This window comes from Beta vulgaris, chromosome 6, assembly GCF_026745355.1.
Source record: "Beta vulgaris subsp. vulgaris cultivar EL10 chromosome 6, EL10.2, whole genome shotgun sequence".
Lineage (NCBI taxonomy): Eukaryota > Viridiplantae > Streptophyta > Magnoliopsida > Caryophyllales > Amaranthaceae > Beta > Beta vulgaris.
The window spans coordinates 1,171,421-1,198,947 of NC_079207.1; the positions used below are offsets into that span (position 1 = coordinate 1,171,421).

General features: G+C 34.1%; 1 protein-coding gene across 1 annotated transcript; it reads left to right on the plus strand.

Moving 5' to 3' along the window:
* The first annotated feature begins 15,455 nt into the window (after nucleotides 1–15,455).
* Nucleotides 15,456–26,771, plus strand: LOC104894876 (beta-1,4-xylosyltransferase IRX14). Its single transcript, XM_010681228.4, has 3 exons — nucleotides 15,456–16,525; nucleotides 16,879–17,424; nucleotides 26,135–26,771. Exons 1-3 carry the CDS (start codon nucleotides 15,816–15,818, stop codon nucleotides 26,376–26,378), a joined length of 1,500 nt encoding a protein of 499 aa, XP_010679530.1. The 5' UTR covers nucleotides 15,456–15,815; the 3' UTR covers nucleotides 26,379–26,771.
* The last annotated feature ends 756 nt before the right edge of the window (nucleotides 26,772–27,527 follow it).

Sequence of the window (27,527 nt, forward strand, 5' to 3'; positions counted from 1 at the left end):
TTTCTTGTTTTGTTGAATAAATTAGTACCTCTTCATGAGATTTCTTCAAACCTTGTTATGGGGTTTTTAGTCTCCGTTGTGGAGATCTCCTTCTCCCCTATGGGAGTTGTGAGTGTAGTTTTTTTGGTTTTAGGTATGAGAAATTGTTCTTATTGGTTGAAGTTCGAGACTCAACATGAAGGTATTGGAATCTCGGATGCGGTTAATATGGTTCGATCAAGAATGCTCTTCCCAAACTATGTCAGAATGATAGACTTCCTCATCAATAGCTGTTTGATTCAGCAAATACAAGGGGGCTGCGCTGTATTGCTCGATTTGGTTCATTATAGTTTCTTCGAAGATGAATTTGATTTAATCTTGTTTAATTGTATCTTGTTTTTCTTTAATATCTATTGTAGATGCCGTTTGGCCTTCAATTAATGAAATTTCTCTTTAAAAAAAAATGTAACAGAAACTCAGTAATCACAATGCATGATATTTTAGAAAAAAATTTACTTTGAATTGTTCATCAAACTTCTAACTTGATCTATACACAAGTCAAAGTGTATAAATTGAAAATGGGAGACTAAAAAATGCTCTGTAATAATTGTTGCAAAATAAGATATGATCGATCTCAACTCTCGAAGAACCAAGTGTCAAGTGATCATCTGTTGAGCTGGACTTTTGCTTAAAATAAAGTAAAAATTGTTAGAAACTACCTATTAAAGACACTTTTTAAAAAAAAACTACCTTATATCATGTTTATTTTACAAAACTACCTTATAAGTGAAAAAACTTTAAAAAGCACTACCAAATTCAGAATTTACTAACCATGGTTAACTATTTCCTCCAATTATCACTCTAATATAAGATTACTAAAATACCCCCTTAATTTACCCCAACCCCTCTTTGTTAATCTCCCTCACAGCAGCGTTTAACTATTGAATACCCCTTAAATTGTTTGTGTAATTTCTTCTCCTAACCTTTGGCTTCACCAATTAATTTCATAAGTAACAAAAGCAGATACAAATTGGGTTTTTGGTCATGAATTGATGTCGTTGATGATGATGCAAAGCTTACTTTACTAGACATTTTTACTGCTGGTTTGTTTTTGGGATTGACTTTTGAGGAAGAGAAGGTGTGCTTGTACTTGCCACATGTATATTTGAGAGATAGAGCATCAAGTGATCAAGAAAGTAATGATATCATATTGTAACGTACTGAATTTAGGGGGTATTTTCATAATCTTATATTAGAGGGATAATTGGATAGAGTAGTTAACCATAGTTAGTAAAGTCTGGATTTGGTAGTGCTTTTTAAAGTTTTTCCACTTATAAGGTAGTTTTGTAAAATAAACATGATATAAGGTAGTTTTTTTAAAAAAAGAGTCTTTAATAGGTAGTTTCTAACAATTTTTCCTAAAATAAAGGTAGCCCTATTATAAGATACAATCCTTTACAACTTAAATAAGTTTTGTTGGTAAATGGAGTGAAATCTTCTCGTTTTACATTCAGATGAAATTGTTCTTTACTTGAAATAGATATATACTTCTCCATTTTTTTTTAATTTGCACATTTTTTTATCTCCGTTGTTTTTTCAATTTTTGTAACATATCTTATCTACTTTCTCCTCTGTTTCCACCCATATCATTCACTTTTTAACATTTTAACCACTTTGTACTTTTCTTTTTAACTTTTTCTCTTTCATTCTCCCTCCGTTCCATAATATAGTGCTTGTTTCTTTTTTACACGGTCTCCAAGACGTAACTTTGACCTTTAATATCTTCAATTCCGTATTAATAAAAAATATAAAAAGTTGATATCATGAAACTATACATTGAGACGAATCTAACAAGATCCACATAAATATTTTTTATATATATGCAAATGAGAATATTCGGTCAAAGATTTTAAAGTTTGACCCACCAAAAATGAAGTAGGCACTATATTATAGGACAATGGGAGTATATTTATACGCAATCTGTTGTTCATCCTACGGGTAAAGTGAGTAAATAAAAAAGAAACGGAGTAATTAAATAACTATTGATAAACCTCTTTTTGCTAGATGTTTGCAAACATCTAGGAGGGGTAAAACTGTCAATATATATAGGAAATAGTTGTCAGTCAAACAAAAAAGTTATCTCGAAAATTGCAAAGTGTCAGTCAAACCAAAAAGTAGTCCCGAAGATTCCGATGCTGAAAAATAGTGTTCATGCTACTAAAACTAGTGTTCGTGTAACTAAAAATAGTGTTCGTGCAACTAACAAATAGTGTTCATGAAATATAAAATAGTGTTTTATTCATCTTCTATTTCATGGGACCCATATCACCAAAAAGTTATCTCGAAAATTGCAGAGTGTCAGTCAAACCAAAAAGTAGTCGCGAAAATTCCGATGCTAAAAAATAGTGTTCATGCTACTAAAACTATCTAGTGTTCGTGTGACTAAAAATAGTGTTCATGCAACGTACAAATTGTGTTCATGAAATATAAATAGTGTTTTATTCCTCTTTATCTGCTAGATGTTTGCAAACATCTAGCAAAAAGAGGTTTATCATTCCTCATGATGTAGAGCTTGGATTTGAAACAAAGAGAAAGTAATTTCTACTTTTTCTTTTTATCTGCGGTGGAGTTATATGGTACTGGTATGAGCGTATCTAGATTATAGAGTGTGAAAATCGAATACTTCAACGTATAAATAAAGCATTACGTCAACTTTTCACTAATACTCCTACTAATTTATTCTGTAATTTTGTTTATGTGGGCTAATTGTTAATTGCTGGAAGTTTTGATGTTGGTTTTGTTAATTAATCTGGCAGCTGACACGATTTGTCGGATCTTTGACTAATGTTTTCAGCAATGGGACCCACTAAAGTTGAATATTTTAAATTGGATGTAATAAATAAGGAAGAAAGTAGAGACAAACGACAAAGCATTGTGCCAAATGAAAATGTGGGGGATGAGAGACTGCATGTTGACTAACATTAATCGTTTTCGTTTTCATGTTTTCATGAATTATCCAGAAATTCCTTCTTAAATTAAGTTTTAATTTCTTTCCTAATCTGCTAGGTCATTATGTGACCACAAAAGTAATCTCATCTAAGATGTTAGTATAGTAAAAGTTATCTTATTCAAGTTAAATGTGAATGCTTCATATAGATCAGGATGTGGAGTGATTTTATTACTCCCTCCGTCCCATAATATAGTGCCTATTTCATTTTTGGTGGGTCAAACTTTAAAATTTTTGACCGAATATTCTCATTTGTATATATAAAAAAAATATTCATGTGGGATCTTGTTAGATTCGTCTCAATGTGTAGTTTCATAATATCAACTTTTTATATTTTTTATTAATACGAAATTGAAGATATTAAAGGTCAAAGTTACGTCTTGAAGACCGTGTAAAATAGAAACAAGCACTATATTATGGGACGGAGGGAGTATAATTTTATTATAAACGCTTTTCCGACCTCTATCAAGTGTTAAACTGGATCACTAGATAGGTTTGGGTTGACTCGAGCTGGATCGGAATCATTTGGAACGGAATTATCTAGGTGAGAGGGTGCCATAAATCAGAATTAGGTGGGCCTGGGTGGACTTGGGTCGGGTTTAATTGAATGTGGAAGCTCTCGTAACTGGGTGAGTTGATGTTTGAGTTGGGTGAATTTGGTGGAAGAAAGATTTGAAATAGTCTCGTGTTTAAATTTTTATGTTTCCGAAATTCTACCGATTGTTGAAGAAGCAAGGCAGCAAGCTAGTAACTACATAGGGTCATCAATTATTTTATTACTTCTTTTTTCTTCCATCTCACGTATGTCCAACTATTGAAAGTCCTTTTTTTTTACTCCGATAGTTAGACTGATTTTCAGGGTCATTAAATTCTCTATCCTACTATATACCATACCCCAAAAAGTTAAAACTAAATTAGCTAGCCCAATCTGCTCTTGCACATGTCCACCATAATGTTTTGCAAGATAGGTTTGGCTGACAATTTTTTGGAATGGATTGTTCATATGTCTCTCCCTCCTCTTTATACTCTCTCTCTTATTTTTATTATCTTTTTCCCTCTATTTCCTCATAAATTCCCAAAATTTCAACCATTGGCTTCATTCTAATTGTTGGAGTGTATTTTATATGATTGAAGGGTTAAATGACTTTTTGTGGTTTTTAATTGACTTTTGGCTTCTTATGTGGTCAAAAGGTCAAAAAAAAAAGATTTGATAAATGGCTTTTTTTTATCTAAAAACTAGATTTTGTAGCTTTTTTTTGTTAACTATTCAATAAAATTGTTTTCCAATCCACTCTAGCCAAGTAAACAACCAACAAATAGCCAATTGCAAGCACCAGCAAAATATATAAGAAATTAAAAGTATTTGAGTTGTTTTGTAATACCCTGATCTCTAACGCGCTGCAAGAAGTCACCAAATATATATATAGGGACGACAACAAACCCATAAATCAATTAAGTCTTTCCTACATATTTTGTTCTCAATCATGTGTGAATCGATAGCTTTTAAGAGATTGCACATCCCAAACTTACTCCAATTCCCAACAAAACACGCTTAACTGTGCAATATCTTAGTATATGAACTCCTTAGGAAATTGATGTGTATTGTTAGTATGAATATTACCATCAAATTTTTAAAAGCTAATAATGGGATATTAAATGTTTGGTAGACAAAATATAGCAAGTTATACCAGTAAATGTGGTGCAGTTTGAAAATAAGTTCCCATATCGTTTATGGAAGATAGTTTGGACAATTTACAAGCACAAAGACTAATCTATTCTAAAATTATTTGGTAATAGGTGAAATAACCCATTTTTTAGTTATTCTCTCTATTCATTTAATATGAGCCAATGAGTCTTTATTCCACATATAATTTATAATGAAAATAAATCAACCGTTGTATTTGTTTTTTTTTTTTTTTTTGGTTTACGTTCTCAAAAAACCTAAGGGTTAAAAACAAATACTACCTCCGTTTTTTAATAAGGGCAACATTTCCCTTATTTGGAATAGTCACAATAAGTGCAACCAAACTCAAAATGGTAAAATAAGTTCAATATTATTACAAATATGCCACCAAAAAGCAAGAGGTGACCACAACTTTTTTGTTTCATCACTTGAAATCTTGAATTACTCTACTTTATTGTGGTCCCAACTTTCTCTCTCTACATTTGTTGGTATTCCCCCACTTTCTCTATGTTGCACTTATTAAGAAACGGAGGAAGTATTATCTAATGTTTACATGTAAATATAAAAAAATGTTTAATAGTTGAAACTTGAACGTACCCGGCACTTGTAATTTGTAAAGTCGTATAGGAAATGATTTTTATTGAGCCGAAGTTTTTTTCTTGTACAACTCCTTGGACTCAGACCCACCTCATACGTAATTCGTCAATTTATGAAAGATGAAAATAGAAAACTGGAAATTATAAGAGCATAAATCATTTGGCTTTAGTAATTGTAGACTTGTAGTATGACATAGTTGACTTTTGCTTTTCCCGTGCCCAGAGGGGAAACAGTGGTGTCTAGGCAGCTAGCTGGGCCAGGAGGGTTTCTTTGAAATAGTATTTGGGTGACTGGCAAATGGCCATACAACTTTTTTCATATATAATTATGGAAGTGAGAATTAGGGATAGTTTAGTGTAGAGATGGTTAATAGTATGGGTCAATTCAGCCTATTTAGTCTAGTTCATCTTTTGGGTCGTGTAGGCTGAGCCCGTAAAAAGATCAGTTCAGCCCATCTCGAACCGTGAAATTGGTAGACGGGTCATGGGCTATAAGTTTTGAGCCCAATGCACGCTTCTAAAACTGCCCAGCTCGGTCCATGAACAGGAACAACCCAAACCAAGTAATTATTCAACTAAATTGTGTATATTTAATTAAATTGTATCTATTTTAATCAAATTGCATATATCATAATTCAATTAAATTCAAAAATAATAAATTTATTCATTGATATTAATAATTGTATAAATTTTGAAGGTTTTATGTAACAATAATAAATTATTTCAATGATTAAATAATTTCGAAAAAATAAATTCACTTGTCAGCTCGCTAGGCCCACGAACCGCCAGAACCGCTTTCCGAACCATGTAAACCAGTAACAGATCGGTGTGAGCCAAGATTTCAGCTCATGGACCACCCCGCCTAAACCATGAATTTCACGGTCCGGTCCTAAGCCGTGAAATCTTAGCCCGATCCACTAGGGCCCACAACCCAACCCACCCAGCCCGCACCAGTGGTCATCTCTAGCCTTTTTTTTTTTTTGAGGGGAAACGATTCAGGTATATTATATTAGATCCAACTCAGCCAAAGTTTGAATACTTTGGGGGAACAAATCCGTACAAACATAAGTAGAACCAACTACAGCTTCTCATCTAGCAACAGAATGAGCAATGGTGTTACCTGAACGCTTAACATGGACACATTTAAAATTCAAAAACGAGGAACTAATATCAAGAATGTCATCAAAGAGGAGGAAAATTGGGGCTGCCCCTGTCTTGCGATGCATAATAGCTCGAACCACACCTATCGCATCACACTCCAGCACAACCTTTGCATAACCCAAGGACCTCACCACTTCCAACCCAAAGCGTGCAGCCCCTGCTTCCGCCACATCCGGTGTCCATATCCGGTTATCTCTAGCCTGGTGGTTAGAGTTTTCCTCCCATTTTAGGAGGACCTGAGATCGACAATAGAAGTCAAAACTAAACAAATGCATATCAAAATGAAATAAATACAATTCTAATATGACAAAACTACGATCGTTGAGTAGATATAACACTTATGAAAACTCTCGTCTGTCACATCGTTGTCTGGTGTAGCCTTCTACAAGGGGGTATGTCGATCTTTTGTAGTTTTGAAGTAGAACTGGATTCAATTTAAGTGATTGTAAACGAAGTCTTGACATCTGTTGCATCTCTGCACAATTTTCGATCAACAAATCAACCTCTTGAATTACACAAAAACCCTAAAATAAAGTTTACAAACTCTCATATAGTGAGAGATAAAACCCAATATATGGGTAGATATAATCTAATATATGGTTAGAAAAACTCCCCATTAGAGAGAGACTATTAGGAACATAAACATAAAAAAATGGTAACAAAAGGAGAAAAAGGGGCTTACCACCGGCCAAAAGGATGGAGATAGCCCATAGGTTGAAAATTAAGATTTTGTGAGATAGGAGAGAAAATAGAGAAAAGAAAGGAGAGCAGGCGTTTGATTTTAACTTCCATAAACATTAAAGATCTTAAATATCCTAAAGTCTATGAGAACTCTATTATCATTAATTTGAAATTTTTTAATCAAGATTTCAACTATTTTTCTCCATTATATTTATTTAATAATATAAAAAAGCTATATGCGATCCTAAAGGCTGCATATAAGAAGCTAAAAATGAAAAAAAATGTATTAATTGATCATTATTACATAGGTTGATGCATAAATATTACATAAATTCATAACTTATTTCAATTTAAAGTAGTGTTTTGTGTCTTATATACAACCCTTATTAAGACTACATATAGTATAATCCTTAAAAAAATATTAACTATTCCAATGAGGATCACCATTATTGATGATGTGGTTTGGTTTATCAATCAGTACAAATAGGAGTATTATGGTTATCGTTGATTCATATATGGGAGATCAGTAAGCACAAGTGGGGTTAGTGATAATACGCAACTTCCTCCATTTTTATTTTTTTTACTTGTAAGATGTTCTATTTTAAAAAGTTGCATATTACTTGCAATATTGACAATTTTGACAATATATTATCTTTCTCTTTCACCATCACATGGAGTCTTGTTTATTGTTTTTCATCTCTCAATCATCTTCTAAATCATATCCTGGTGCCATAATTGAATATTTACAAGAACAAACGGAAGAAATATACAAGGTTACTCGTGATCCACACCATTTAATCGTGTGACGCGTCGCACAAAAGACAAACTAATAAAAATATTGTCATTCTATATTTTATAAATCTCGGCTGATTATGACTTTTATTGGGTATGTATTTATTACTGATTTTTCACCAAATTCTCCCAAATTTTTCTGATCCCTTAATTATCTCTTGAACTTTAGTTAAACCTAATTAACCAAAAAGTTTAACTAAATAACCCTAATTATCTTTTCCTCCATAACCACCCCACTTGCCAACCAAAATGGAGTGATTTTGGGTTGGATGATGAGGTGGTTTTTGGATGGTTTTGGTGAAAACAGTTGGAGGAGGAGGGGTGGTGATATAATTTGGTGGAAGAACATGTAAAGGTGAATTTGGGTTCTAGAGGAAAGGTGAATTTGGGTTAATTAGTTACTATTCTTGAGTTAATTAGGTTTAATTTAATGTAAAAGTTAATTAAAGGATAATGACTAACAGTGTTAGCTTTCCGTTATTCAATAGAGCATATTGTGTTATTTGTGTAGAAATTGAAGGTATTTGGTGAATTTTCAAATGTTTGAAGGTATTTGGTTAATTTGATGAATGATTGGGGAAATTTAATGAAAAAATCGTATTTATTAACTCTTTGATCCATAATTATCGATCAGCAATTGATTAACTCTAGCTTGTGCAATATCATTTGGGTAAAAATGGGTTTATACATGCTCTTTTTTTTGTCTTTGTTTTGAATTGAGATTGTCTATATATATTCTTCTTGACAACAAGTCAACATTACAGCTAAAGGAAATGTATTTTCCTATAATATTTATTAGCTCGAATCTTTAACTTAATTTAAACTTAACTTAATTAAATTGAGTGAAAATAAAATCACGAGAACAAAGTCTTAGGTCCTAATTTCATCCTTAAAAGAAATTTCCTCTCGAGTTCCTGATTTAATATTTTTCCTTGATGGGTGGTCCCTGATTAAATACTCCAAATGTGAGAAAGAAGTGCAAAAATTGTTAGCTCAACCTTCAAGAAATGGAGATTTTGATGAATCTCTAACAGTTAGATATATCTAACACAAGTTTTCGTGTAACAAATATTGTTTGTGTATGTATAAAAATATTTATTTTTCATATAACAAATAAGAGGAAAACTACACAAACAATATATGTATATACACGAACAATATTTTTAATATACACAAAGAATATTTGTACAACACAAACAATATATTTTTCTTTTGGTGTTTTACTTACATATATTCATGATCTAGTTCACATTATAGTTGATCTGATTCACATTGTAGTTGATCTGATTCATATAATAGTTGATCTGATTTCTCTCCTACATGATCAGAGTTGTCTAAATTGTCATTAAGTCAACTTTTTTTGTCTTTTTCTGACAAAATTACTAATATACCCCGATATGGATACTATTAACCCATATCGGGTATGTGCCAATAGTTTCTCTATGACCTATAGCCTATATTTGTACGAGTATATGACTTATGTCCACGTGATCCATGCTAGAGGAACATGACAAAAAGCTTAGCCTTCATTGTTTTTGGTCATCACTCATCAGACATGAGACACGTACACCAAAGTCAAAGACGACGACGGCAAAGCAATTACAAGCAAGGCTTTGGGGAATTTCAAAACAAAGTGCGTGCATTTTTTTTGGATAATATCTGTACGAGGCAAATGAAAACAAGTCGTATTTAACTATTTATAATGCCGCCGAGGTTAGAAAATCACACAAAGAATACGTGATGGAGTTAGCTTACCCTGTCCCAGGGATGAGAATGGGTTTGACCGACTCCGACTTTACACGTCGGATTTTATATCGGAGTCCGACTTCGACATTCGATTTCGAAAATTCAAGTCCGATCCGACTTAAAATTCGAATGTCTGTTTCCAATTTTCATTTGGACTTTTTTTCAACCCACTTTTTTTAACAGAAAAATGTTCTATAATATTAATAATCTAATTATCAGTTTTTTTTAATAATCATAGGGAAATTTATATAGTACAAATAATTTAAACATTTCTATTATTTTTAACAATCATTTCTTTAATCGATAGTCAGATTATACATACATAATACATTAATCTAAATAAAAAAGAATTAATTGTCTTAAAGTTGGTATTGAATTCGGATATCGCACTTTTATGGGATGAATTGAACTTTTTAAACGGAGTCGGATTCGGAATATCTTTTTGTCATATTCGACTATTTTTTCCTTCAGATAGGAACGGACTACAGTAGGATTCTTCATTCTAGTGTCATCCCTATCCTGACCTCTCATGTTACTTCCTGAACAAACCACTTTAAAATCAACGAAACATCGATTTAATAAAACCATATTGAAAAATTACAATTTATAAATGTTTTTTCGAATCAATTTTTTTGTACTACTAATGAATAACTAATTGAGAAAAAAAATTAATATTACACACATGCATAGTGTGTATTATGCTAATTATGTATTAGTTGAGTTGCTATTGCTTTCAACAACCCTATACTTCTTTGAACTACCAGGCCAATGGGCCACGTTATCTATCCCCTGGGCCATGATATGGTATCAGCCTTTATGTGTTTCCCCCTGTGTATTATGAAGGAAGGGGTGTGGCATTCTGTACGAAAATGTTTATTCTTTTAGCAGGCAACTCATCGTCAATGAACCATTTATTTTTAGGAGAGTCAATCATCATTTATCAACGTTAAAATTAATATTAATATGTACAAATCAAATCACGTCAAAAATAAAATGACGGATGAATAAATTTATAGCAAAAAAAAAAATTGTGTTTCTGCCTAGAAACTAGTCAAAAGAGTAGTGTGTTCATGGTGAGAGTCAAATCCCGAGTTAGGTTATAATCCCAAGTCTCATAACTGTCAATCCTGCAAAACAAGGAAAAACTGGTCCGGAGTAGAGAGGTAGAGAGAGAAAGTAAGCAAGTTTAGAGAGAGATGCTCTGATTTTGTTAGGTGAGAATTGAATACCTGATCATTGATGAGATGGTTGATATTTATAGTGCTGAGGATTTCACAAACATGAAACCCTTTTGGGGAGCATGCCAATACCTAGGGGAGCCACCATCTTTTTAAGGTAAAGTTGCTTTATTTCCTAAAAGCTGATGAATCTCCTTTGACATATAAGACCTAGGCCTTGAAGGAAGTGCCTCCTGATGTTTATTGGGTCAGACTAGGGGCCCAAACAAATTGTACAAATTAGGATGCTTATACTATGAACCAAATAAAACCTGCATATTGCAGGTTTGTGTTGTTTTTATTTGGTGCCACTGCCACTTAAATGGCACTCCTACAATAATACAAGGCTTCAAGCTGGTAACTCAGTTTTAAGTAGTGTTTCAACAGGCAACTTAGTAGAAGGATATAGAGAATTTGGGAAAGCATTTTGGAATCAAAATTCAAATATAATCCAATGAAGTAGTTCTCTCTGTGTTTAATGCATTTGCATTTTTTTAAGTTCTGATTAAAAAAAGAAATTAGTTGTTGGGCTCGAATGGTGCATAGGGAATTCAATAAACATAAATGAATGTATTTTTTGGATTACAAAGTGAAAGGTCAAAGGGTTCAAGACCTCTTATAAACATTATTTTTTACAATTGTATAAATAACAAACGAGTATTTTAAGAAATGTCATATCATTTGTGACATATTGACATGCATGGCACCATCCTAGTATTGAGAGGAAGAACAATATGTGACGGGCTATAATTCTCACACACATATTCTAACAATATATATTGATACATAAATTCTTGGGTGTAACTGTAACACCATAAGTGATGGTGTAACAACTCCGCGAATTTCACCAATTCAACTCCATATTTCCTGTTCATCTCGAAATCGATGTTGTTCATCAACACCTCGACGAAATTAGGCGCGTGTTCTCATATTGTTTGTCAATTTACAACAAAAGGTCGTCGAGAAGCTCAGTTTTGATGGATAAAGGGAAAACCGTTAATCAAAGATCAGATTAGAGAGAAGTCGAATTCGAGAGTATACTCTACATTGTGAATTATTTGAATCGTAGGATCATGGGCCATGGAGGTGCGGACATGTAGAAAGAATTCAAATCTTTGATGTTTTTAGGGTTCTTCAAGTGTTTAAAAAGGGAGGAGATATGTGAGGAACTGATGAAGAAGATAGAGCAAAAGAACTTGTGGGTGAATCGAGGAAAAGAGTAAGCATAGCGTATATTGTCGAGGATAGAGATAATAAAAATTGATTATTATGTAGATCTTCTGCTACTAAATTGATGATGGGGTTTAATTTCATCAATGAAGGTGAATGGGTGGCGAATCAAGAGATTAAAGCTGCAAGTAGTAAGAGAGTGTGTGAGGAGGCCATTGTTATCGACGATAAAGGTTGGTATTGTGGTGTGGGTCAAATCTTGGTGAAATGAAGAGTAATAATTTTGGTGACATCAAATAAATCAATTAATGATATTTTTTTGGTAAGGAAAGAAAAAGTTAGGCTAGCCTTTAGGATAAGAACAGCCTAAAACATCCTTGCTAGTGATTGTGAGAAGCTCGCCTATCAAAAACCTCAAACCAATAGTGAAGAGAAGACCGTAAATGACCCTTATGAACCAAGAAATCTGCCGCTTGAGTAGCCTCCCTAAAGCAATGAGAGATTTGCACCTTCAAGAACCGCTTCAAACCTGCCTCTGCATCACGAATCAAAGAGTCGATTTTCCAAATTTCTCTATAATCGCTACTAGTTTGTCTCCTTCAACATGAATGTCATTGATGCCCAACAAAACCGATGCTATAATACCTTCTCTAACACCCCATGTTTCTGCAACCAAAATAGAAGTTGAACCATGAAAGAAATTGAAACTTGATTATATAGTTTTTGAGAATTAAGGAAATACTTAATAATTTTTTTTATGATGTGCCAATAACTCCTTTGTCTAATAGAAGTATACTTTAAGGGGAATAACAAAAGTTTTGTCTCAAAATTATAATCTCTTATTTTCTAGCAGCAAAGCTAAAACATCAAGTTAATTGGTGTACGTAGTTTGTGCATTTAAGCGAGAAAAGGAAGAAGGAGAAAGGGCCACGTAGGATGTTTTTTTTGGAAAAAGTTGAATAGTGTTTTCACTTTTAGTATATAGTAATATATTTTTAGTTCATATGTGATTTATATTCAATTGGATTTGCATGTTTTATACCATTGTATAAAGCATGTTGGCTATGGTGTTGGTATTATGTTTGTATGGAAGAAATGCAAGCATATGTGATTTGGAAACTTTAATTTATTAATTTACATGAGGGATTAATATTTATGTTTGTCTTGAATCATGATTGAATCATGTTTTCCCCTTTGTATTATATAAACTTTATGAGGATCGACGGACTTATTTTGTAAGTAGATTATTATACCCATGAAAGGTTGGTTGGTTATTTACTTGGTTCAACAAATAAAGAAAAGTTATGGTTTAAAAGTTGGAATTAATCTTGAGTTGTTAAGTTGATGATCACCTTATCAAACCCTAAGATAAAAGTGAAAGTTTACGATTGTTTGATGATTGTATTAGTTGTCCTACTTGTGAGTTATAACAAGTGAATAAATTATAATCATGTAAAGTGAAACATGGATAGCAATAGTTTAAGGCTTGTGCACTTCTGAAGTGTTGGACAAATATGAGTTGTAGTACATATTGGTAGCACATGACTTTTATTAGGACCGGATTGATCACCGTGCCCTATTATTATTTTAAAAGTTCCTTGATATCGTAGGTCAGGGGAGTACGAAGTCGCGCACGTACTTCGTCTTCGAGATTGGAGACTGATTTGGTTTAGACAACTCGTTCCATTGACTATTCCATCTAAAATAATTAATCTAGTAGTTATGGAGTTTAGTTCAATAAAAGTAGTATGCGATGTTATTATACTATTAGTTATCCCTGTTTAATATTTATTAGTATTATGTTAAGTTTTTTTTTTATTTATTTGCTATGTAGTACTCAATTTTGTTGATTACGTGCTTTGTGTGTGTGTTGATCATAGCTATGCCTTATTGATCATGTGATGACCCATTTGGTGAGAAGTCTTTCGGAATCAATAGTCCATTACAGGTTCGAAGATGATTCATTACGGGTTCGGATTTTGGAGATCAGCTTGTGTTGACTTTATATTTTTGCATTGGCTTTATAATTCTCACAGTCAACTTTGACTATTGTGGTTGACTTTTACTTTTGAGGTTGACTTTAACTTTACGTTGCTTTGACTTTTAGAGTTGACTTTTTCGTTGACAAAGTTTTATTTCTAAAGTTTATTTATTATTATTTCCGCTGCAAAATTATGAATAAGCCGATACGTTATCACACGAGTGATAATGGTTTGATAATTCATTTATATTGAAAAGGTATTTTGAAAAATAGAGATTTGTCGGGTGTTACACATGGTTTCTCCCAATTTTTTCTTTAATCAGAGTGTTCGATTCTTATTTTTCGTCTCTTTAACGGTGGATGCTACTTAGGTGATCTCAATTGCATTTTAGAGGACGCTCTTACTCATAGCAAAGATTTCGATTATGTTGTTTGTTCTCATGTGTGTAGGGATGGTAATTATATAACCCATTACCAAACTAGGTTAGTGCCTTTCAGAATTGAGCAACGTGGGAAATGTCATTGCCCATTGAAGATCCCATCATATGTACTTATGAAATCTTTCTCATGATTAATAAATGGCACTAACGTCCATCTAAAACATACTTCCTGCGTAACGTAATAACTGCAGCAAAGGAATATCTAAAGCTGATCAAATTAGCTCCCCTTGCCCCAAATTTTTTTGGCCTTGTTTCAAGCCTGGTTTGACCTGATTTTTTTGGGTTTTGGATAAGACGGAAATGTTTTGTTACTCTAAATTTCGGCACAATCCGAGTTTTGTCCGAAAAGCTCATTTTTTTTTTCTGCCTGAAATAACGAGACTTTGGTTCAATGATTTGGCTCGGCCCGACCAAACCAATGGACTTTTTCTAGGGATGGCCCGAGCCGAACCCGTCTCGTTCCATATCACCTTCATATATATATACTTCATATATATCAATATCATAGCTAGGGGTGGCAATGATGCGAGTCGAGTTCGAGTTTGAGCTAGCTCGACTCGACTCGTTAGCATTTCAAGTCGAGTTTGAGTTGAGTCGAGCTCACTCGAGTCGAGTTTTGACCGAGTAGATTTTGAGTAGCTTGCAAGTGTCTCATGTTACAAGCAACAATAAGGTAGAAAAATGTTAAATTTAGTTTTTTTGCTATTGATAATTAGGTATTCGAGCTTCTCACGAGTTTTGGAGTCGAGTATCGAGTTGCTCAACTCGACTCACCAACATCTCGAGTCGAGTTTTGACTGAGTCGATCTTGAGTAGTTTGCGAGTTGTCTCATCTCATTGTCACCCTTATCATAGCTCACAAATAATACACATTATGTCTTAGAGGAAGTAAAATAATTCCCTCGCATAAAAAACTTTGAAATTAGCAAAATCTTTAAAATAATACCCCATTATTATGTCTCTTCTCATTGAAGTATTACAAATAACGTATTACGTGGCTAATCCCTAAATAAAATCCGGAAAATCCCATTTTTGTCCGATTTCCATTTCCATGTCCGAAAAAACTTCACCTTTTCCAAATTCTCTCTCCAACACAACACAGACAATCAACAACAATACTAGCAATTATCAAACAGAAATTAACCAGTACCCAGTAGGTATTAGAAAGTGACCATTAATCAAACTCCCCTTCAAATCCATTCTTAAATCTCAAGTTTCCTCAATTTTCTTCATTGATTCTTACCACCCACCAACTTTTTTCCCTACATCTTTAACTTCAAAAACCAGACGCCATTGTTGAACAATTCAAGCATTCAAGCTCAATCTCTCACACTTTCACACCATAAACAAACAATAAAACAATGAAGCAGCTCTCGTTGCTTCAACAACAAGCTACTGGTCGTCGAAGCAACAGTTTCCGGTCAGTTGACGCCACTGTTGACGGCGCAATCAAATCTCCGGTAACATTATTCTGGTTAGTTCTTCATGGATTATGCTGCTTAATTAGCCTCGTTTTAGGTTTCCGATTTTCTCGTTTAGTGTTTTTTCTTCTATTTTCCCCAAATTCCACACCTTCAAACTCTTCCTCGATTACTGTGCCGTTTTTCCGAACCCTAGAGAATCCATCTCCGGCGATCTTGCAACCTCCGGTACCGGAGAATCGGACGGTTGCGAGTAAAGTTGTTGTCGGTCGTCATGGGATCTTGATCCGACCGTGGCCCCACCCGAACCCGGAGGAAGTGATGCGGGCCCACCGGATTCTGGAGAGAGTTCAAAAGGAGCAGAGAATGCAATATGGTGTGAAAGAACCTAGTACTGTTATTGTGATCACTCCTACTTATGTTCGAACTTTTCAGGCTCTTCATTTGACTGGTGTTATGCATTCACTTATGAATGTTCCTTATGAGGTTGTTTGGATCGTCGTTGAGGCGGGTGGACCGACGAATGAAACCGCTACGTTGATTGCGAAATCGAGGTTGAGGACTATCCACATTGGGTTTGGTCGGTCGATGCCGGTTACTTGGGCGGAGAGGCACCGGGTGGAGGATCTTATGAGGGTCCAGGCATTGAGGTTAGTTGTTTAATTTTGATGTTTTGTATGTAACTTTGGTTGAAGTTGAGGGATATTGTAGAATATACTTTAAATTTGGTTGCTTGAAAGAAGTTATTGATTGATATGTGTATGAATCTGAATTGCAATGTAGGATTCATTTATGGATATAGTGTGAATTTTAGTTGCTGTAGATTTTGATTGTGGTATCTGTTTATGTTTTGTGGAAATTTAAGTGTTATCTTGCATTGGTATCTATGGGAAAGGAAGAAATGGAAAGGTATAATACTAGAATGTTAGAGCATTGCTTATGTAGGTATGTTAGAATTTCTAGATTGAATTTTGATGTTGGCTTAATTTGGTTATGGGGGCAGATTGGTGAGAGACCGGAAATTGGATGGTATAGTGGTTTTTGCAGATGATAGTAATATGCACAGTATGGAGTTCTTTGATGAGGTACAGAAAGTGAACAGAGTTGGGGCTCTTTCTGTTGGGATTCTTGTGCATTCAGGCGATCCTAACGAGCCTTTGCAAACAGAGAAGGTGGAGAATGAGGAGAGTACGTTGCCCATTCAGGGTCCAGCGTGCAATTCATCGGAGAACTTGATAGGTTGGCACACTTTTGACGCAAGGCCTTATGTTGAAAAGAGCGCGATTTACATTGGAGATATAGGGACTGTTTTACCAAGGAAGATTGAGTGGGCTGGGTTTGTGTTGAATTCAAGGTTGTTCTGGCAGGATAGTGTTGATAAGCCAGAATGGATGAAAGATTTGGATACTTTGGTCGATGAGAGCGTAGAAAGCCCCCTATCGCTGCTGAATGATTTTTCTGCAGTAGAACCCCTTGGAAGCTGTGGACGCAAGGTGTTGCTATGGTGGCTCCGTGTAGAAGCTCGCGCAGACAGCAAATTTCCTTCTGGGTTAGTTGCCTACTTCGCTATTATTTCTTGCTATCATTTGATTATATGTCTGAAGTTGATGTTGCTTATATTATGACTTTATCTGAATTCCCATCCACCTCTATTTACCTGTAGTCTGTGCTAGTTTGCTAATATAGAATCTAGAAAAGTTTGTTGTACCATTATAAAAGCTGAAATTGTTTTATTGCCTTATATATTGGAGACACCCTATAGAGATTCGATAAAATAATTAAGATCAGCTTGCAATTCTTGATTGTTCCGTTTTCCATATATTGGCATAGTAATTGCCCATTTGCACGCATCTTATTCTATGGGACTTTAGAGAGTCAATCATGAACTGCTGTGCTTTTTTGTTAGTAAAGGATGTATCCCCTTCAACTTCCCCTATTTCTTGGAGGTCTAGAGCAGCCTCTTTGGACAGGAATGTACTTCCTCCATTTAGAAATAGTTGCACCATTTCCATTTTGTGCACTATTCACATTTTATATTTAGATTGTCTTTGGTGATTTATATTTTAGGAAAAACATAGTCATGTGGGATCTTGTTAAATTTGTCTCGATGTAAATTTTTTTAATATAATTTTTTTTATAATTTTTACTTATTGATAATTAAAGATATTAATGGTTGAAATCATACATCGATATGCGTAAAAGTTAGAAATGGTGCAACTATTTATAAGCGGAGGAAGTATATGACACTCTGTATTGGTGGCTTGAGTTTTGGATTTTATTTTGCTTCAAAGAACCATTTTTCCATTCAATGCCAAAGATTGGGTGACCTCACCTCTTCATAGTCTTGCTGGGTTGGAAATTCGAACCTTATTTTCCTCGCATGTGTCGTGAATCAAACTTCTGCCATTTGCCTATTTGGAGACACTTCTGTCATTTGCCTATCTGGAGAAGCTTCTGTCATTTGCCTATCTAGAGACCAGAAGCGTTCTAAAATTGATGCTTGTCCTGTAGAATTGTCAATGAGGAAACAGAGTTTAGATTCAGTTATCATAATATCAGTTTTAATCTGTAGCCTTGGGGTGTATTTTGGGAAAAGCGGAAGTTTAAAATCTCTTTTCATGCTTCACTTTCTAATTCAAGGAACAGTTTATTTAGTGCTGAGGCATATTCTTATGTAAAAGTAACAGAAACTGACAGTGGAGGACTGATATCTGACTGAAGAGGATTCTTTTTATGTGTTCTGAGTCTTTCTTCTAGTATTGTTGGTCTTGGTCTTAGAAAGATTTTATGGTCTGGTCTACATGGACGTCGCTACAATGAGTTAGGATAATGTTGTTGAGATTATAAATTGATATTTATATTTTACAGATAAGGCCGAGGCATAGTGTCATTGTACTAAAAAGATAAAATCAGTGTAGGAGTAAATTTTGACAAATAATGATTATTTTTGGCCGTGAGAAGTTCTTTTCTGGTTTATTTGATTGGGTCATATACTCATATGAAGGTGCGAAAAGATATTTTGGTCTACATGGATATTGCTACTATGAGTATAAATAACGTTGTTAAGCTTTATAGATGTTTGATTCATAATTCAGACGTATAACTTCTAGATTCAACCACCCCTAGAAGGTAATGATGTCGGTAAGCAGAAATTGGAGAACAGCTAGCAATATTGTGGTCATTTTAATTACTTCCTCCGTTTCAATTTAATAGTGACACATTCTATTTTAGGAATTTTCAAATTAGATGTTACACTTTCATTTTAGGTGATAACTTCTCTCTATCTCTCTTCTATCACATGAGATCATTTTGTTTTCTTTCTCTATCTCTCTCCTCTCCAAAAATTACCTAGGAGTCTGTGATTTTAAAAGCGTCACAACTAAGTTGAAATGGAGGAAGTATTTAAAAGGTCGGCGCTTGGCAGGTCCCCAATGATGCCATTAAGCTAACTTCATATTTGCTTGTATATGTTAACAATAGATTGACTTGTGACCATATCAGCATTGAATGAAAAGTGTTGCCTGCTATCACATAATTGATTTGTACTTGACGCTTGCGCGTCATCTTCAATACTTCCTCCATTTCGAATTAAATGTAACAATTCTTTTTTTTTTTCACTATTCACAATTTTCACTTTGACTAAGATTTGTGACTTGTACATAATGAAAAACATAGTGAAGTGGGTTCTTGTTAGATTCGTCTCGTGACGTACTTTCATAAAATTTAATTTTTATAATTTTTATTTTTATGTAATTATAGATATTTGTGGTCAAAATAATGCCTCGGCATGCGTAAAAGTGAATTTGTTGCATTTAATTCGGGATGGAGGAAGTAATTTGCTTTTGCATCATAGCTCATAGAGAAAAAGTTAGATACCCTCATTTTACTTTTTAATGTATTTAGAACAAGTCTTCGGTGATATCTTCTATGCTATTGTAAGATGTTATATAGTTTGCCGTACTATGTCATCTTGTAGCACAAAGAAGTCACAATTGTCTTAGAGTAACTAACATGTCACTTCCATAATACTCTCTACGCTCCCTTTTCTTCTTCTTCCTTTCTTTGTTGTTGTTTCTGTTGGGAAACTTTTCTTCAATTGCCTACATCTTCATTTCCCTTTTTTATTTTTTTCAGTTTATCATTTACCCCTCAATGCCTCGCATATAAGGTCCTAGCCCCGTGAAATCCACCCACGCCCTTTCTTTTAGCCCAGTTTTCCATGGTTTTGCCCCACATTCTCTGTAGGAAGTTAGGAACAACAAAAGAGGGATGGAGGAAGTACAAGATTCTATTATTAACCTTTAATTAATAAGCTTATATAATTCACTAAAATTTTCATATAGTAATATGGATTAACTCGAATCCTTTCCTCTTTTTGTTTTTTTATCTATCTGAAATTAGACCGAGTTTTCATTGTTGCTCATTGCTCTTCTGTCATTTAGAAGCGTTTCCTTTTTAGTTTGAATTTTAAGGTTTCTTGCTGGGATAATCCAAGTTTCTTAACCTGAGGTGTAATTCTCTAGAAATGTTGTATTTGTGGCCAAATTTGTCGATTCCATGTTTTATTTGCCATGCAATTAGATGATATCGGGCCTTTGTTCACCTTGTTTTTAATCCTTGTCTAGAAAACATAAGTTCAGATAAAGTCTAAGAAGGCCTAATAAGTTTCGATAAGTTCAGCAAAAATAAGCTCTGACGCTCTCACAAAATAAAGGTCTAGTAAGTTAAGATAAGTTCAAATAAGGTCAGATAAGTTCTTATAAGCAAAAATGAGTTGAATAGAACAATGGCATTATACTATAAATTTAAACTCTATCTTCCCCATAAAGCTTTCACTTTGATAATCTGGTTCAAAGTTTGTTATACCTTGGCCATTAATTTTTTTAAAGATATTTTGATGTGTACTCAGTAATTTAAACCTACCTATATAAAATTTATTTTTCAAAAGGTATGACTAAAATAGATGGTCATGTTATATCATTATAATATTAAATATTGATGTTCAAAGTTTAGCATTTGCGATGATGAAAGGTCACGGTGGATATTTTATGGAATAAAAGGTAGGAATGTTGTTCACCCCATTCTAGGGAGTTTTCTGTATATACTTTCTTAGGGAACTCTGATATCTAATTTCATTTTTTATGGAATCTTTCATCAGGAGGTGATTTAAGCTTTTAAAATGACAAGTTCATCTTCTTACCCACTCTTCTACAATGTCTTTGAAAGCAAGGTTGTTAGATTAGTTACCTAGATACTTAAGACTTAAGAGTTCAAACAACTTGGTCAATTAAAACACCATTTCGTTACAATAGTTCTTCTAAGAAGTTAGTTATTACTATGAAAAAAATTAGGCATTTTTTGTGATTTTCTCTTTTAGAAAAAAAGTGTGATTTTTAAGGATGTAAGACATGTGGATTTACTTGGTTTTCTGCAGTCGTAATAAAGCTTGGCAACTTTAATCTAAGGCAAAGTCTAGAATTAGATTGTTTTAGACTAGCATTAGTTAGATGCAAAACATCAATAATGAAAAGACCCTTTTAAGGCGTTTTCTTTTGGACACAATTTTAGTTCATTTCAGTTACTTTCTTCTCACAATTTTAATTCATTTCAGTTCAACTTGTTTCAGTTCAATTCAATTTCAGTTTAGCCCAAAAGAACAGGGCTTCAGTTGCTAATGAAACGTGACGCTAAACAAGGATTATTCGAAGTACACATATCCACTCCCACATACTCCCTCTATCTATATAGTTGTTACACTTAGATTTTGCACTACTCACACCCCTCACATTGACAATTTGTTTTTAGACTGATACGATGTTGAAAATAATGTTATTTTGTGAAATATCATTGGATATGTCTTAATGCATATCTTCAAAATATCTAACTTTTATAGTTTATTACTAATATATAAATAGTTTAATGGTTAAAGTTGCGCATCAACAAATATGAAAATTAGAGGGGAATAATTAAAAATATCTAACTTTTATAGTTTATCTAACTTTTATAGTTTATTACTAATATACAAATAGTTTAATGGTTAAAGTTGCGCATTGACAAATATGAAAATTAGACGGGAATAATTATAAAAAAATTGGAGTAATTGATAATTATAGAGAGAAAGAGACAAACATCGAGATACATGCATTTTCTTGGGTAGCTATGATTGTTAGGGGCATCTTTGGCAATGGATGTATATCTGTACTTAAATAACCTAAGTAGGTGATTGGTTGAAAATTGAATAGTTAGTTCCGTCGTTCTATAGGTCTATGTAGTAAAATGGATCATTCCTGAAGATGTAGCCATTTATTAGACACATTGAACTAGCTGGAATTAAAGAGCAAATTTTGATTCACCATTTGGTACAAGTCCTCATGAAATGCCTAGTTTATTGAAAAACCAGTATAATTATTTTTTGAGATATATCTCATTTATCTATTTATGCTCAAAACACTCTAACCTGTGTGTATGACCTTGTTATGGGGAAGCATTAACGGAATATAAAAGTTGCAAGAGGAAGTGGTCTTAGTTGTTCCTTTGATGGTAAGACGTCACCTTCATAAATGTTATGTTGTACTCCCCGAATTTTCACAAAGATTTACTCTTTCCTTTTTAGTATGTTTCACAAAAAATTACTCAATTCCTTTTTTTTTTCCTATTTTGCACGAGCCATACCACAACTTTTTACTTTATCACTCATATCTCCTTACTTTTTAATTGTTTCTCTCCTTAACCCTACCTTTTCTGTTTCTCCCACTAAGTTTTCCCCTATTTCCTTGGTTCTTGTGAGAAGAGAAGTGTAACTAATTTTCAGAAATAGAGGGAGTCTTATGGAGTAGTTTCTGGGTTTAGTTGTCTAGGGTGCAGGATGAACTGCCAACGAAGTTTGAACATTTTGGTTCTTGACCATTGAAAAGATGAGAATACTATCATCTAGCATGGGTCCAAATCCCAAACACTGGGAGAATGAACAAGAGGATTTGTGCGTATTTAATCATATATTATGTTCATAGGTTACAAATAGTTTGTAAGACAATTGACATCCTGAGCATGTTTTGCTAAGTAATCCTGGTCATAGGTAGATTATTTAAAGGAAGCATCCTAGAGCCTGTTTATCCATGACTTCTGGCAGGGTGAGGAAAGGAATAATGTCAAATATGGAACACCGAGTGCTGGTCTTACTCATTTGTTGATGGTGAGAGATAAGCGTGGGCTTGGATCATTGAAAGAAGATTCTTCAGAACCCTATGAGTTTGGTCTTATTGAAGGTTTATGGGATAATGTCAGTTATAGTCGTATTGTTAGGATAGATTTAGGAGTATTTCCTAAATCTATCTATCTAGAAGTGTTTACCTAGACATATCTATCTACAAGTGTTTATTTAGAGATAATATCTATTAGTATTATATTTAGTTTAGGATATGTTTTGCTAGTTCTACCTCAGTTAGGTTTTATAGTTCACCCAAGATGATCTTGCTCTTGATACCATGATAAAATAGATTGAAAGGGAAAATGTTCCAATTATTATTAACTCAAAGGAAATATTTATAGTAAAATCATATAAAACCTAACTTAGGTAGAACTAGGAAAACATATCCTAAACTAAATATAATACCAATAAATATTATCTCTAACTGAACACTTGTAGATAGATATGTCTAGTTAAACACTTCTAGATAGATAAATTTAAGAAATACTCCTAAATTTATCCTAACACGTATCATAGTGACGAAGTCCGGCATAATCCAGGCACGACACCTACGATCTTTTCTAATGACTTTCCTACTTACAACTTCTTTTGTAGATCAAATAATATATAAGGACCTATCACCTATAGTTACTTAAAATCTGGTAATCTTTCACATTTAGGAAATGTGCAAATGCTTTTCTCCATGAATTCCTTGTGGTGCTTTAATGCTATCTTTCTAACTCCATTGGGATCAACTACACCTCTTGGCGAAGATATGTAATTTAGTGACAGAATATGATAATAGATTTAACAGCACCATAAGATTATCTCCCTGATGATGCCAAATCTGATTCAACTTATATGTAGTAATTCAGCTCAAACATTATAAATTTGTGGATGGGCTTGGACACTCTTCTCTCTCTCGCCGGAGAATTTGTTGAAGGACTTAACTTGGACCTAGCATATGGTAATTCATACTCGTGAGGCTAGACGGCAGTGTGCCTCACCTTACTGAAAAGGTGTGTTACGCAGTCTAACCTTTCGCTCCTTTACTGAGAAGGTGTTTCGACTGGTTAGATTCACTAGATGTAATTGATCTTGATACTGATACATAATAGATAATTGTTCTCATATCATGGAATCGGACTCTTTATGAAAGTGTGCAGTGATTACTAGGTTAATGCCCCTTCCCTTTTCTGCTGAGAATTTTTGTGGTTCATTTTATAGAGTTTGTGAATGAACTTCATGAATTCTCTCTCTGTCCCAAAATGAGCTACACTTTTCATTATGGGATATTCTGAAAAGAACTCTATACTTGTTTCATACTCTTCCCATTTCATTATTTTTCTCTTTCCTGACACCTACTCTTTGATTGCTCTCTTTACCCAAATTTAATGCATTCAACTTTTGATTACTATTCTTTATCCTTATGCCAATTGGTCCCTTGAAGATCATTTTTAAGGAATTGGCCGCACAGATTCTCTGCCTGTATTATTTTAGCTTGATCAGGGTTTCTTGCCTTGAGTGTTCAGGACTTTAGATGGGTAGCGTTTGGATACTGTGGTTTTGATATGCTCTCTTAAATCTCTGTCGATGGCCTTTAAACTCTGAAACAAAAAAAACCCATCCTTACCATATTGTCTCAATTTGCCATGTGTTTCCCAAGAATAGCTTGATGCCTTAAAATTGATACATAATCAATTATCATACCCTTGGGGAGTATCTTGCTTTTATACCATTATTCTACATTGTAATTTTGATGTTCACTTTGTGGTATGAGTATCTATCACCGTGATATTGTTATTCTGAAAGCTACCTTCAGTACAATGGCTTGTCTTTTTTTCTTTACTCTTTACTCTGTCGCTCTATGAATCTATCTTTTGAGCTTGATAATTTAGTTTGGTTTGAGTGAAGCTGTCTGCTGGCTCTCATCCTCTCATTACGGCTGACAGATAATATCTTGTCAAGTGTGCAAGGGTGCCTTAAGCCTTGGAGAAGAGGAGTGGTTTATTTTTTACCCTTCTAAGATAATTTTGCCTTGTGGATAGATAGCAACTTAGTTTTCTGATCTCTCGAGTAGTGAAATATATGTATCAGACTTTTTCATGCCTAGCTCTTTTTAATATTTGAGGTACCCCCCATGTGATTTGTACACCTCCATAGGATTCTGCAGTTGTCTTCTGCTCATAGAACCGGTTAGGCTGCTCATTAATGCCTCCTTTAGCAACTCATGGACCCTATTTTCTGTCTTTTATACCTTTGGGGTTTAGAGGGGTGCAGATTGGGCCAGATGAGGGATTTTTTCTAATATCAAGCTGTTGAAGAGGAAGTTTGTGTATTAATTCTTAATCTTGACCATGTATTGTAAAAATCAAAGACATAAATTTTTTAATACTCCCTAGTTAGTCTACAATTACATCACTGCTGATCACTTAATATTTGCTGTCTGAGAAGCTAAACATTGATATCTCTTTTTCTTGTGTGTATTAAGAGTTCTAGAGCTTTGGCAGAGTATACTGCATACAGGCATGAGGGCAACACATAATTTTCTTTAACTCCTTTGTTATTCCTGAAAAAATCGCATATCTAAGTTAATTATGTTCAGATATTGTATTGACCTGTATTCACAATGAATTGTTGAAACTTCTCTTGGCACCATACGATAGTTATTTGAGAAATCTGTGTCTGCATTACAAAGAGAATTTTCTGCATGCATTGCTGTTTCAATCAGATATTAAGATAGACTCAGACATTATAGGACTTCCTGATTTATAACTGTGACATAAAGAGAATGTGAAATTCCTTTGGCATATTTTCGTAATTTTAGAAAAATGACAAGACGTTCTAAGGATTCTGCTGAACCCCCCCCCCCCTCCCCTCTCCCAACTTTTGCCAAAATTACCCAAAAAACAAGATTTTATTGTGCTCTCCACTTTCCATTGGGGTCCATAAAGCTTTCAAGCAGCATAACAACAGCCTACTCGTGAAGAGTCAATTGTCTATTATGCGAGATTGGATCGAGAAATTTTCATGGGACATTGGATGGATGATGTTCTTTCTTTTTCTCATGCAGATGGGTAATTGACACTCCTTTAGAGATAACTGTTCCTGCCAAGCATACACCATGGCCAGACATTCCTCCGGAACTCCCATCCAATGAGAAGGTGATAGCTTCTGATCAGCATGTTGTCGAAGAGCATACTGTGAAACGGCCTCCAAAAACTCGATCCAAAAAAAGAAGTTCGCGCGGTAAGAAAAAACGTGAAGTGAAAGTTGCAGACACCCAATATAATTCAAGAAATCAAGGAGAGAAGTAACAACCTTCTTCTTCAAGGTTAAATTTCTATTGATTACCTATTCTTGTTAATGGGATATGCCGCCCCCTAGTACATGGAGAAAGACATCCAGCGGAAGGCAGTCCAAACATATACCCTAGTACATAAGCAGAAGTTCAAGATGAGGATTTGCTATAATTTGGTTGGTTCATAGTTGTGTGTATTTAGCTTTCATCCCTCATTTGGTTAATTCTTTCTTCTTATTATTTTTTAAATTTTCAACCTTTCATCTTCTTTTCATCTTTTTGAAAATTGTTGACAAGTTAATCTACCTTCTTGCCCTAGGTAAACCATTTGTATTCATACATCCTCCAATTCTATACACACCATCTTTGGTAATACAGAGTTTATAGATTGAGTGCAGTTCTTCCTAAATCGTTGGGCTTTCAATGTTTGAATTGGTGATTGTCTACTTGTTACTTATGGAGCTGCACATATATGTACCCAAAACTCTTTGTTTACGAGTTTCCGTTGCAATGAGTTTGTATGCATATATGCTTAGATAACACCTCAACGTTTTATAGGGAAAAATAATTTCAGTCAATTTGGTCATCAACACTAGAGGTGATAATGAGCATGAACAGCTCGTGAACAGTTTGAGCTTGGCTTGGTCAAATTTGTTCAAAGATTGGCTCGTTGTGGCTCGGCTCGAGACCTTAATGAGCCGAGCTGAGTTATGATAAGCTCGGCTTGAAAAGCTTGTGAGCAGACTCGATTACTTTTTTATACATGAAAATAATGTATTATATAGGTATATTTAAATACTTATATTTTATATATAACACAATAATAATTTAATAGTTTTATTGTCAAAAAATAAACTCAAAAAACAAAAATATCCAAAAAATAATTATAAAGAAGAGAAGTAAGATAAAGATAATAGGTTAAACTTGTTTGTGGACAGCTGGATCAAGGCTTGGTCAAACCTTGGCTCGGTCACAGCTCAATTTGTCAAGTTTCGAGTTGGACTTGAGTTCGAATAAACTTAAACGAATACGAGCCAAGTTAACAAGAGTTTGGACTTGGTTCGATCGATAAGCACCCCTAGTCATGATGCAAGAAAAAAAACAAATCCCATTAAGGACGGGAAAATTGGTTGTGAGATGATCAAATTTCAATTTTGTTCTTGGA

What these genes read in the sequence shown, in the direction of transcription:
- LOC104894876 (XM_010681228.4), top strand. Translation starts at nt 15,816, where the DNA reads ATGAAGCAGCTCTCGTTGCTTCAACAACAAGCTACTGGTCGTCGAAGC. An exon ending in ATGAGGGTCCAGGCATTGAG is followed by an intron (nt 16,526 to 16,878) that starts GTTAGTTGTTTA and finishes TTATGGGGGCAG; the next exon opens with ATTGGTGAGAGACCGGAAAT. An exon ending in GACAGCAAATTTCCTTCTGG is followed by an intron (nt 17,425 to 26,134) that starts GTTAGTTGCCTA and finishes TTTCTCATGCAG; the next exon opens with ATGGGTAATTGACACTCCTT.